At 36.2% G+C, this 12603-nt stretch overlaps 1 protein-coding gene across 1 annotated transcript in view; it reads left to right on the top strand.

Annotated features, from left to right (window-relative positions):
• LOC124360009 (tRNA (adenine(58)-N(1))-methyltransferase catalytic subunit TRMT61A) overlaps window positions 1–9485 on the top strand; it is a 28404-nt gene extending 18919 nt beyond the window's left edge. The window contains exons 5-6 of the mRNA XM_046813235.1: window positions 4164–4321; window positions 9282–9485. Coding sequence (XP_046669191.1) covers window positions 4164–4321; window positions 9282–9452 — 329 coding nt within the window. The 3' untranslated portion in view covers window positions 9453–9485. The remainder of the gene's footprint in view (window positions 1–4163; window positions 4322–9281) is intronic.
• The last annotated feature ends 3118 nt before the right edge of the window (window positions 9486–12603 follow it).

Raw genomic sequence — 12603 nt, 5'->3', positions numbered from 1 at the left:
GTATTTCAAAATCAAACTGTCGTAAATAAAACCTTATTTCCGAACTGTAAGAAGAGTGTGCCTAATGGTTTTATTGAGGCTACAACTAATATTAGGTCAGATTTACATTAACAAGTTTTTTGATCGGATAACGACTTCAGTGGCTCCTGAATCACCCATTTCAACTTGACCGTCCAAAATATCCATTGGGCAATCGATTGTTGCCTTTGTGTTCCGTCCTCAGTTGGAATTAAGTCGTTGTTCTCCTCGATGGAGGTCAGTTATGGACCATTCCGGACCCCCGAAACGGTAGCAGCGGCAGGCCAGCCCCACACAATATCCCCGTCTAATCACCGGTCGGGCTCGGGTATTATTCAAATGCGCCTCCGATGCTCTCTAGGACGTTATCATCAGTGTTGTGGATACAGCGTTATCAGCCGGAGGATCATGGGAACCGACACAACTCCTCATTACATCTGTCCGACCGTCCGTCTGTCTGTGCTTTCACAATCTCGCTGACTCACTGGACCGGCCATAGCGTCTTCGGCTGCTGCGCCACAAAACAGGAGTCTGTCAGTAGAATACACGCTCTGGCATGAGGACTGTACTCGGGGTTGTCGTACTGCAGTCCGAGATCTTGGTCAAGTGGTGAGATTATCCCAATTGTAGTATTTTGTCCAATTATGATAGCACTCACGAAATTTTGCAATGTCTTATATACAAAAGCGTCATATTGTAATAGTTATCAACACAGTTTGATACTTTGCGGAAGTATAACTTACCTCGTTTTACAAGAATGGGGTCGGGTAACGTTCCTATCTTATCTTTTCTGCCAATGCTTTTTTCTATCAGTGCGGAATGCTTTTGCTCTCCAAAGATAAACATAACATCCCTCAAGAAAGTGAATATCACGTAACAGAAAACAATTCTAGAAGGTCTGATTACAATTGGCTGACAGAGTAGTCAAATATAGAATGGATACAAATCTATAGATAAGTTTGAATGATTTTGTGCCAGATAACTGTGAAAGACCCACAAATCAAAATGCAGGACTGTGCTTTGCAGAAATGACAGATCATACTAAAGCTTTTCTGTATGTTTACGAAGCCACAAACAGGAATGGGAATTCACGAGAGGAGAGCAAACGGGATAATAGAAGTGGACGAATAAAGTTTTATAGATTGGACCAGGTGTACTACTTACTACTACTGTATTTAATATGAAATTGTTGGAAGAAATATTTTATCCTTGAATAGCGCCCATAGCAGTGTTGTCTATCTTGTAGTATATTATTCACCAGTAAAATTTACGGCTGTCTGGAAGCGCCCACAAAGAGCTGGTACATAATATGCCTAATCATATTAAGAACTTCGTTCTATCTGGTCCGCTTTTTCACAATTTTGTTATACCACCAATCTAAGTTTCACTAATAATTTAAACCTCCGAAGACTGTCCTCAAAATTAGAAGCTAGTGAACAGTTTTTAACAGAATGTTGTGTAACCCACTTCGCCACTTGGTTTAAACTCATATCAATATTAAAACGTATTTTATTCTGAGTTATCGCCTGTCTACGTTTTGCTGTGAGGTGTTGTTCATCGTGTATTGTAGAAATTGATTAAGGTTTAACGAGTTTGTTGTAATCTCATTATTCAATTTGGAACAAGCAAATTTGAGACGAACAGTTATCGCGCAGAACTGGAATATTGTTTTAGTTTTCAATCGTGTTAGGAGAGATAACTAACCTCTCTATATATATCATTTTATAAGCTAAGGCTAATTTGCATCGTATAAGTACACAGCCTGGATTTTCTTGAAATCGGGTCTCCATTTCAGACCAAACTGTTGTATCTTGTCTCCGCGTGTTCTATGTGACTGGAAAACAGAAACATTGTATTTTGTCCCCAGAAACTTGCAAACTTGTATCCGAGCAGTCGGTGGACTAACTCGAAACTCTTACAAACAATCGGTGGACAATGTGTCCGAAGACAAATCTGCAGGCTTTGCGGTACTTGGTTCGCCAGGAAGTAGTCGACCGGCATCATGTCCGAGCAACACTTCAAAACAGTATTATACTCTTAAGTGTTGGTTGGACATATCGTGACACCGAAGAAACCTTCGAGCCATCGTATTGGGTAATACCACTGTAACTGAGTAGTCGTTCAGCAATATCGGGGTGAGCAATAATTTCTCTCTAGTAAGAAGAAAATTGTGGTATCATCAATATCAATATTTTGATCCACATTGATTTATTTGTACACGAATGACACTTGAGGTATTTTCTGTATTCTATAAATACTTAATCCTGATTTGGGTATTTACAACTGACAAAGTAGCAGTCATTAGTGGGAAGAAGAGGCTCGCTTCAACCCTGGATGGACCAATCACAGAGAAGTATCGTGGTAGATCGCTTGTTAAGCATCCATGTACCAGAATTACTGGATGACATCGCGATGCAACTCTACCTTTACTTACCTGCTATGTTCGCGTCCGTAACTTACAATGAGTTTGATTTACATGGTGACGCAATACGATCGCGACCGCGACCCAGTAGTTGCAGTCGATGTATGTAACGGCGCATGGCAAGAAGGTCGGTCACATGTAATATATAGATAGAGCTCAGAAGGTAATGTAAAAAAGCAATGTATTTTTGTAAGGTTAAGTCCCATCAATAACATTTTTTAATATACTGCAACACTAGTGAAGACAGAAATAACATGTTGGCGGCAACCAATTGGTGGATCATAAGTAATTTTATTAGTAGTTTCCGGTGTATCCAGTATAAATCCAGGCATTATAGGATAATTCCATCTTTAAAGACTTACGTTGCTAATCGTAATGACGTTACTAGTGTACTAAGTAAGCTTTTTACAGGAGAGCTTAACTCTTCTTTCATCTTCACTCACAAAGTGGTGAGGAAGTCTTTAGTGGTGGAAAGGAGAGTGTCAATTCAATCACTGTGGCCCCCTTGCTTTGTTCTTACCCGGAGAATGTTTCAAAAAGTGTCTTATGCCCCTTCCAGGACGCATTCCCGTCGAAGATTGGAACCCTGCTTTGTGCAGATGAAGTGATATACGAATTGGTGTATCGCTAATTTGAACTTTCTCGACGCGATATGTTGGTGATGCAAGAGTTGGTGTAATTAGTTATCTCTAGGAATGCACTCATATAAAGCCTGTAATCGCTTGTGTATTCTGGAATATACACTAGCTGCTAATTCATTAAAGTCATTCTGTAAGGTGTTTATTTTTTAACGCCCCTACATTATTACAGTGTTTCTGTAATTTCTATTACTTCGTGTTCAATGCTGAAGTATTTTCTAATAATTTATGTACTGAAGTTATATAATATTCCTTGATTTATTTTCCAACTTTTCCAAAAGATCTTATCCTAAATGTTACTGCATCATGGAAAGTTACACAGTGTGATATCCGGATATTCTCCTGCCCCTGAAATTTGTGAAGACACTGCTGTAGGATGGTCTTTGGTAATAGTTGTGCCCAGCGCTTGTCTATACCCGGGCATTAAAATCAGGAGTTGATGTCGGCATAGCGAGTTCCTAATAGTTACACGGTAGATACATCATTCAGAAGGATGAGTGAGGTCAGGGGATTATCTCAGTTAGTTCTGAGGTCCGACGCTAGGGCTGCGCCACGTACAAATACCTGAGCGCTCCTTATTCCGCGCCTTACTTCATAGCGTTGGATGAATTATTTCTTGTGCAATTAATACAATCAAAGGTTTTATCCAATACAAACGATATGGAACTATTTTGTTCCTTTATTTTTAGTCTTGAACTTTTTTGGGTTGTCTAATTTTAAAGGTACAATTTACACACATAAAAAGGCCTCTCAGTTTTACCAACATTGCTAGGTTTTCAGTAGCAAAGTATCCATGTTTAAAATAAAAATTCTCAGTTATTACCGAAACAACTCCATGTTGTTTTTTTATATTATTCCAGGATAAATATGATGCTTGGCTGTCTTTCTTCAATCTCTTTTGAAACATACTTTGTGACAGTCTAAAACCCCTTTATTACTTTATTTATTTTTATAAAATTAGAAAACTCTGTTAACCCTTTCCCCTACAAAATTTCCTTTAGTCTTTTTTAATCCCTCTAGATCCCCCTCCCCCCTGTACTTCCCCCGTCCTGCGGAACGACAACTGCAGCCAAGTCTGTATACAGGTGGCAGGTTCTGCTCTTTCTCCCCGTGCATCGAGCAAGTCCAGAAGACCTGCGAGACCCTCCACGCGGAAGGCTTTACCGACATAGAGACCATGGAGTGCCTGAGGAGAGAGTACTGCGTGCAGAACCGCTCCTTCCCCCTGGCGCTGACCGACAAGGTGAGTGGCTCACAACTATCTGCTCATCAACATAACATTATTTTATATCCAACTAGCCTGATTCAAGTCTAAAGCGGTGGATTAAAACTGTAATATTCAGTTGTGTCTGTTAAGGGAATTCAGTTAGTTGGTAAGGGCACTTTGGTTCACATCGATAAACATACTAATATCACCGGTTATGATCATTTTGGTGATTTCTCGTTATTTGTTTGGTGCAAATCTTAAGAGCATCCACGTAATGTATGTATTAGCTTACGTATGAATAAACATGTACGCTACTACAAAATTATGGTACAATTATCTTTAACTCAGATCTAAGAGTGTAAGTACAGTTCAGGTTCAAATGTCTGCAACTGAAGCACTTTTTACCCTACCCAGTAGCCTTGTCCTGTATCGCTCTCCCCCTTATTCTGTTTAATAGATCCTCGCACAGGCCGGTCGGTGGCCTACAAGGACGGGCATAGTAAGGCTAAAGAGGATATTGGCCCTGCTTAAAAAAAGAACAACTTTTCAATTGGAAATGCGATATTAGTTTTTATCTTCAGTAATATGTTAATACATGCTGGGTACCGATTAACAGTGCTAAACAAAAGACAACATGGTTTTACTACTTAAACCTGCTTGTGTTTTGATCAATTGAATGGAAGGGAAGGGGGTGTACAGCTCCTCTTAACAGACAACCAGCTTCACTTTGACTTGTTTGTGATCAACTTGCAAAAATGTTTATTTGTACTGCCATTCTTTGGGTTGAATAATAATGCAAAAGCTGTTGCTTCTCTTAATATTGAAAATCTGTTCACTATAACATGTAAACAAAATTATGTGGAAGAGCAATTAAACGAGGTATTGAGTTCGAACTAGTTTTAATGTATAGTCCTGATAATAATAAAAACAAACCTATTTTTAATTCTTTTAAAGATAAGATCTTACTTGATTTCCTGGAACGTCGAAAACAAGTGTTGTCAAAACATTGAAGTCAAAGATCACGAGTATTTAAAAATTGTGTAATAATAAAAATAAATTTTATCATAAATTAAAGTTGACGTCACATATATGCTTTTCGATACTAAATAATAAACATAACTCCTAGAAAAATACAAAATGTGTAATGAACTTGGTTACAAATAACAAATTTGTAGCGAACCTTCAATTAAAATAACGCATAATGAATACAGAAGAGCACATAATAGTGTAAAAACAACTGCAGGCGCTACGGCTGTGGAAATAAATCAATTCCCTGCATACTAACTGGCCTACTGGGCCATGACAGATACATTTGTTTATTAGACTTTAGGCCGGTTTAGGCTAGACTTTTTAAACTCACTTTATTGTTGCTTTGCTGAAAGCCTTGCTGAAATCGTATTGTTACTGTGATATGCAATCCTCCAAAAAACTATAAAGAAAAAAAATTGTAGTCTAGTTAATAACTCGTACAGTTGAATCCATAGATTATAGTTGTATTATATTTTACAATCTACTTATATCATTAATGTTATTTATTAGAAGTGATGTAAACTATTCTACTGTTTAGTTCCCCTGTTTTGCTTTGACGTGGAAACCACAAAACGTATACTTCGTTAAATAAAATAAAATTTACTCGTCTTTAATTATTTAGTGTTACAACGTTTCAAAGAAAAAAAAACCGTAAAATTGTTTTACTTAAACTGAATTTGTAGAATACATAAAAGGAACGGCGATATGCGAATGCATTTATATTTACTCGTTGAATGTCCTTAATAACGTTTTGAGTTCTTGTTTTATTGTGCGTTTAGGCTGTATTTACATTATATAAAGTTGCTGAGTGAATCAAAGATTGTCAGTGAGGGTAAGGTGTAACTGACATGTCTTGTGTAATTTAATTAGTTATTGTTTTTGGCCGTAATCGATCACTAATGTATTTGTGTTAAACATTAAAATACTAGATGGTAGGTCATTTTACTATTCGGGTAGAGACTACCATAATAGTTTTTTTATATTTTAATTTGTATGTGACATCCACATTATGCAGACAATATCTGAGAGCCAAAGATACAGATATCTTGCCTTCTTGCAGACCCTTTAGAGTTCCTCATCAGTACAGAAAAACTGCTTTGTGCCAAAGTGAAACCAGAGCCGTCTTTGGATAAATTACACGCTACCGTGTTGCATGGACTTCTTTACGCCAGAAATGAGTCTTAATCGTCTTAATGAGCCTTACGACGTGCGTTTCATTTAGAGGATTTCTGGGACTGTAGATCTCCAACGTATGCGAAATTTAGTAGGATCAACAGAAAATTTGTCCACCATCCCGCATGGGTACAAATCCTTTTCCTGTACTTATTCTTCTGGCAGGGTGCCAAGAACTATATTAAGGGACGGATATAGCTGGTGCGATAGAAATGATGCGGGTTTGGTTTCAGCTTCCAGGCGCTAAAATATTTGGTCAACAATTACCGCTTTTATAATGGGAATGGTTTATCCGGTTTGGCCAGAAAACAATGATTCAAAGTAAAAATCGTTTTATCAATCTCCACACTCATCTCAAATTAAGGAAAAAAACTCCATAAAGGATATTTAACAAACGTATTTTTTCCTCATCCTTTGCTCTCGATATGAGACCAAAAAGCTCGATACCTGTAGGTATCGATACCTATGTTCCGATATTGCAGTGGTGACCGATGTGCAGTATCGATATCTAGGTGGCACGGTATCGAATAGATCCCACCCGCTGCCAAGGCCGCCGCACAGTCTCACCCAGCGGGACCTGGTCTAATGAGGACCATTTGCATCCCGGGGTAGGGGGAGTGGGAGGGGGAGGGGTAGACACATTAATATCTACGTCTTCGCCGTACATCACTAAAGGCACTGTTTATATTGGACTTTGGTGTTTAGCCTTTAATTATTCATACGACCTCCGAATCAGAAACTCAAAGAAGTCTTCGTTATTTGTACGGAGTAATTCGTGTAAGTGTTTCCTTTTAGTAATTTTTTAAATTACTATTGTACTATTAGATATATTTTATACGGAAAGTATAAAGTAACTGTTTCTTAAAAAATTGTATAAAAACTAATTGATTATTTTTATTTTGAATTGTTTCAAAATTGAGGCACTCTCTTTGGGCAATTATTGTGATGCGTGAACGACATTTTTGGATTTTCGCTCTTATCACCACTTTTTTATTTATAAAAGTTGACATTGACGTACTGCCTGATCGTTTGTGTCTCACGCCTAACCCGCAATAGAAGAGAAGGAGACACAGTTTCCAATTAATTATTGAACCTTTTAAGTGTAAAGTTTTAATTGTACTTAGATTGTTGTACTGTCATGTTGTTTGGCTTTTGACAAGTTATTTCGTTCTACAAACAATTTATTCTAAGTTATCTACAAACGCAAACTTGCATGAGGATACAGGATTTGAGTTTAGGTGAGGGGACGAGATTGATATTTTGTATTATATGTATAATGTTAAATGTATTAGGTGAGTGGAAATGAAAGCAAAAGGTCAAGAAACGGTCAAACAGGGTAAATTCGCAATTTTGTATCTTGATATAGTTTGACTATCTTGTTCTATTTAACGTCTGGGTCAGTCTGTGTGGGGTTATATTTCAACATTTGTCACGCGAGAGACTTTAAGTCACAATTTTACATTGTAATTTATTTGCTATTTTATTATTATTGTTATAATTATAATTTTTGCTAACTTAAATGTAAAAGTAAAATATCCACTGATGTAAGTAGAGATATTTTAAAATTACAACCTTTAAGGGGAAATCCTCAGATCTGATCCCTGTAGATAAAGTTCACATTCGTATAATTAAATGCATCCAAGTAAATTTAACTACTCAAGGCCTATCAAGGCCAAATTTAAACATCGAAGCCAGTCCTGAAATTATTTCGATTTCCAAGATATCCATTTAGCTATATAAATCCTTTAATGTCATTTACAATTATAGAGTTGAAACTTACGATGTTTATTTTATATATTTTCAAATAAATTACATATTGTATTGAATTTTTCACCGGACATCGGGATATAAATTACGAACATTCTAAAAATTTTGATTTGAGATTTGTTTTAAATTACGCACGAAACAATGTTATAAATTGCGAGAATTTACGATAAAAACACATTAGTTTTTAACGATTATATAACAAAAAAGTAGCCTATAAAATCTTTTTATGTGTATTTATTAATGCGATATGTAGGAAAAGTAACGTTCGTGTCTAATTAGCTTTTACCGACGGGTCCATTTTCGGCACACATCCTAATTTGGGCCATATTCCTTAGGCCATATTCCTTAGGCCATATTTACTTTTAGTGTGAGACTCACGCGACCAAATTACTCTTGGGAATAATTTTTGTCCACTCCAAGAATGTGCAGAAGGTATTTATTTTGCCGCTGGTTCTTCTTAAGCTCTGGTCCCGCGACCAATCTATTTTCGACACACACGCGCAGTTTGTCCCCAAAATGTACTATTTACGCTCCGGTCATATTTCCATAAGACCTCCCTTCCTGATTAGGTTTCACTATCAGCTGGTCCACTTTGGGTAATTCATACTTGTCCTCAATGTGGATCATATATGCTTAGATGATTTTGGGTTGCAGTAATTCCATGCAGTAATTAAAAGTAAAAAAAATCTGTCTAATGTCAACTCCAGTTGTTTGTAGTGTTTTGATCCGCCATCTTGAATCCCTCAGGAATTCCCTCATTATCACAGGATTACAGAAATCGTATAACAAAATATTAAATTGTTTCCGTTTCAATTTATGTGAAATATAAGGTATTTCCAAAGTGACATTATAAACACTTATTTGAATATTTATATGTTGTGTATTGTATAATTTAGTTAGTTTAAAATATTTTAGAGTTTTCTGGGAACATCCTCGAAGTTGCGTTGTGATTTTAAATATAATAATAAGCTCTAAATTTCGTAATATTTCCTTTCCTTACATACTGTAACCTAAACTGATGCTTCAGGATGACTCTGGACCGAAGGTACACACAATGCCCTGCATGATCCTGCCTGCTAACATGCCAGGACACACAGGATACCTGACTTGCGCTACCTTGCCGCCAGTGTGGTCCAGGACCCAGCGGCAACCCGCCCAGAACTCCACAAACCCCCCAGGAGAAACTCCTCCACAATAACGAAATGCTAAATAAACATTTACAAGTTTTTAACCATTGTGTTATGATTTACATTATCACCTTTAACTTAATGTACAAATAGTTTGAAATTGAACTTTTATGTTTAGGATTTATGTACAAAACTGAAATGTTAGACAAGTTTTGACAGATCTTATAGGTTTTCATCATACTCAGAAAATGGTAGGCCTAACGTTTCAACAATACGTCTTCAATAATATTCTCAAGTTGAGTTGAAACTATTGTCATAAAGCAATAGTAAAGAGTTTCACATCTTTATTACAGCCCTGTCTATACTCCTGATAACTTCTACAAGTTTTGTTTTTTATTATCACATCTATAAATAATTAAATCAAGTAAACCACTGGTTTTGTTATTCCCCAACATGTAGATATAACTAAAAAATTCAATTTTTAACCTCTTTTGTGATACATTTTTGGAAAGGGGAGTATAAAAAAGTATTTGACCACACACTGAATGTGTGTCAGTCATATTTCTATGGAAGATAAAATTGTATTCCAAACATTGAAATATTATTACCAAATTCTTGGCTTTACAATGTAAAAATCACGATAATCTATTAAAACCCCTAATAGGGAATTGATGTCAAAAATTAAAAAACAAAGGAAAATCGTACCAAATTTTCCAAAGCGATGACATGGTAGGGTTGCCAGCATAGTTTTCCTTAAGTGACAGTAAACTTGAACCATACCAAAATGTGATTCAAGCAAAGCTAGCACATTACCAAATTTCCCAAAGGGATGACACGATAGGGTACTAGCATAGTTTTCGGTAAGTGACGTAACAGAGTATATCATAGCATACAACCTTTAATAGTATTTTCAAACTCTCATAAATGAGGAATATCTTTGGAATTCCGTATCATGAATAATAATTTTGCTATAAAATGACAAAGAATGGAATTGTATACACAAATATGCTTTTTAACTGAATCCTTTTTTTTTTTTGCTAAAGTAGAAAAGGTTGTATATCTTTTTCAAAGTATCATTGATTATTAACTTATGACTTATTTCCAATACATGTGAAGAAATAGGATTACGCTTACGACGAAAATGTGAAGCAGGTAGTATTGTATAGAAATTTAAGAGGTGTACAACCGTCGAAAGACATACTGCATTTTGTCTTTTCAAATCCCCAAATTGGTGCTCACCGAACTTACTTCAAAACACTAGCCATTTAGTAAGAGAATTTTCCTAGGAAAAGCAAGAGAGTGTGTGAAATTATCCCAACTCCAAAACGTTGAGCGGGTAGTTTAAAACGACCTTGAGGTAGTTTATACGTGAAAGACAAATCTAGTATCCACAGTCAGTGAAGAGATAGAGAAAACAAAAAACTGGTAAGCATTAGTAAGAGAGGATGTGAGCAGAAGACCGGATTGTTGGAACAATCAAAGCTCGCATAATTAGCAAGGTGAGTTACGGGCCTTATTACACCGGCGGCCCATAACTTATCGGTAATTCGAGAAAGGTAATGCGCTGTCAAAACAATACTCTCATAAATTGTTAGGGGGGAGGGTTGTAGGGGGGGGGGGTCAGACCGCTGTCTGCTGTCAGTCAGTCGCCAACCAGTCCACCTCAGGACAACTCAAACTGAGGTCCAGGACCTCCGGTGTCAGGCGGGGGGGAGGGGGGGGTTCAGCCAGGAAGTTAAACTTAAATCGGCACAGATTTGGGAAGACGTTGGACTTTGGATCTAAGTTAGAGATCGCGTAGGTTGAAGTACTGTCTGTGACCTTAGCACTTTTTATCAGTACCATCGACCTTGTACTGTATCGGCTCTCTATCTTGTTCTGTTTGATAAGATCCTCGCACAGGCCAGATGCTCATGAGGACAAGGCTCAAAAGGGGATTGGCCTCTCCTTTTTTGTACCAAAATTTTAAAAAAGAGCGGGCTGTACTGGTGGGCATTTTTATTTTTTTTTTTATTTTAACCCCATAAAACATTGTTTAACATCAAAAACTTTTACGCCAACTCTCTTATTTTCGGCCTTAGTGCTGTAGGTTTCATCTTCTAATGTTAAAGATATAATTAATACACATCAAAGTGCTCGTATGACTTTTTCGATATTTTATTGGTTTTTCAGAAAAAAATTGCTTGAATACTCTAAAAGTTAAAAATTGAGTTTAGATGCGATTTAATTATATCTTTAAAATAACACATCAACCAGAACTCTATGAGAAACTATTTTAATAATTAAATTTGTAATATTACAATTATTAAATAATATAATTAGTTAAGAAAAATAAAAAATAAAAACAATTTTTCTTGCATTCAAAGAGATTCATAATTCAACTTTTTGGGTTAGAGGATAAGAAATAATCAAGATTAACCAAACATTTGGGAGTGGCGATGGCCGAGTGATCTAAGACGTTGGAGTTAGATATAGCGGTTCAGGTCCTGTTTGTGGCTGTTGCACTTTTTATCAGTACCTATGTATGACCTTGTACTGTATCGACTCTCCCCCTTATTCTGTTTGATAAGATCCTCGCACAGGCCAGTGAGTGGCCCATGTGGACGGACAGAATAAGGCTTAAAAGGGGATCGGCCTCTCCTTAAAAAAAAAATAAATCCTAAAGTTTTTCTCAAACATGGTATAAATCACATTAGGTCAAGTATAGTTATAGAAATTCACATTAATTATTGCATAACAAATCTTAACAATCAAAATATTTTTAAGAATAACAATTTTTAATATTTATTTGTCTTTATTTCATTTTGTAAACAGTTCAGTTATTCTTGTAAAAAAGTTTTTGAGAAACCAAAAAACTTGTTCATGTAATGTCAAAGAATTTCTACCCGAAAGATAGTTTCTTATTGAAGCAATAAACCAGAACGAAATACAATCACCATAGAACATTTCACTAAAATAAAGGATTGTAAGATGTTCTCTCTCGTATTTCGGAATATAACTTATTAATGTTACTTTTCTACGTTGTTACGCATAATGTGATACCCAAGTGCTTAAATTTACTTATTCTACTTATTTTAAAATTACGACTATTCAAAACATCTCGAGTGCCTGCGTGATATTGTAGTTATTACTAAACATGCAACCAACATACCGAAAATTAAAAACTTTGTTTTAGAGATATCGCTATTTAAATTTTTTTGCAAGATTTTTATAAAGTTTGAG

This window comes from Homalodisca vitripennis, chromosome 4 (genome assembly GCF_021130785.1).
Source record: "Homalodisca vitripennis isolate AUS2020 chromosome 4, UT_GWSS_2.1, whole genome shotgun sequence".
Lineage (NCBI taxonomy): Eukaryota > Metazoa > Arthropoda > Insecta > Hemiptera > Cicadellidae > Homalodisca > Homalodisca vitripennis.
Note: the sequence above shows the minus strand (reverse complement) of the source record. Positions and strands in the feature narration are given on the sequence as shown.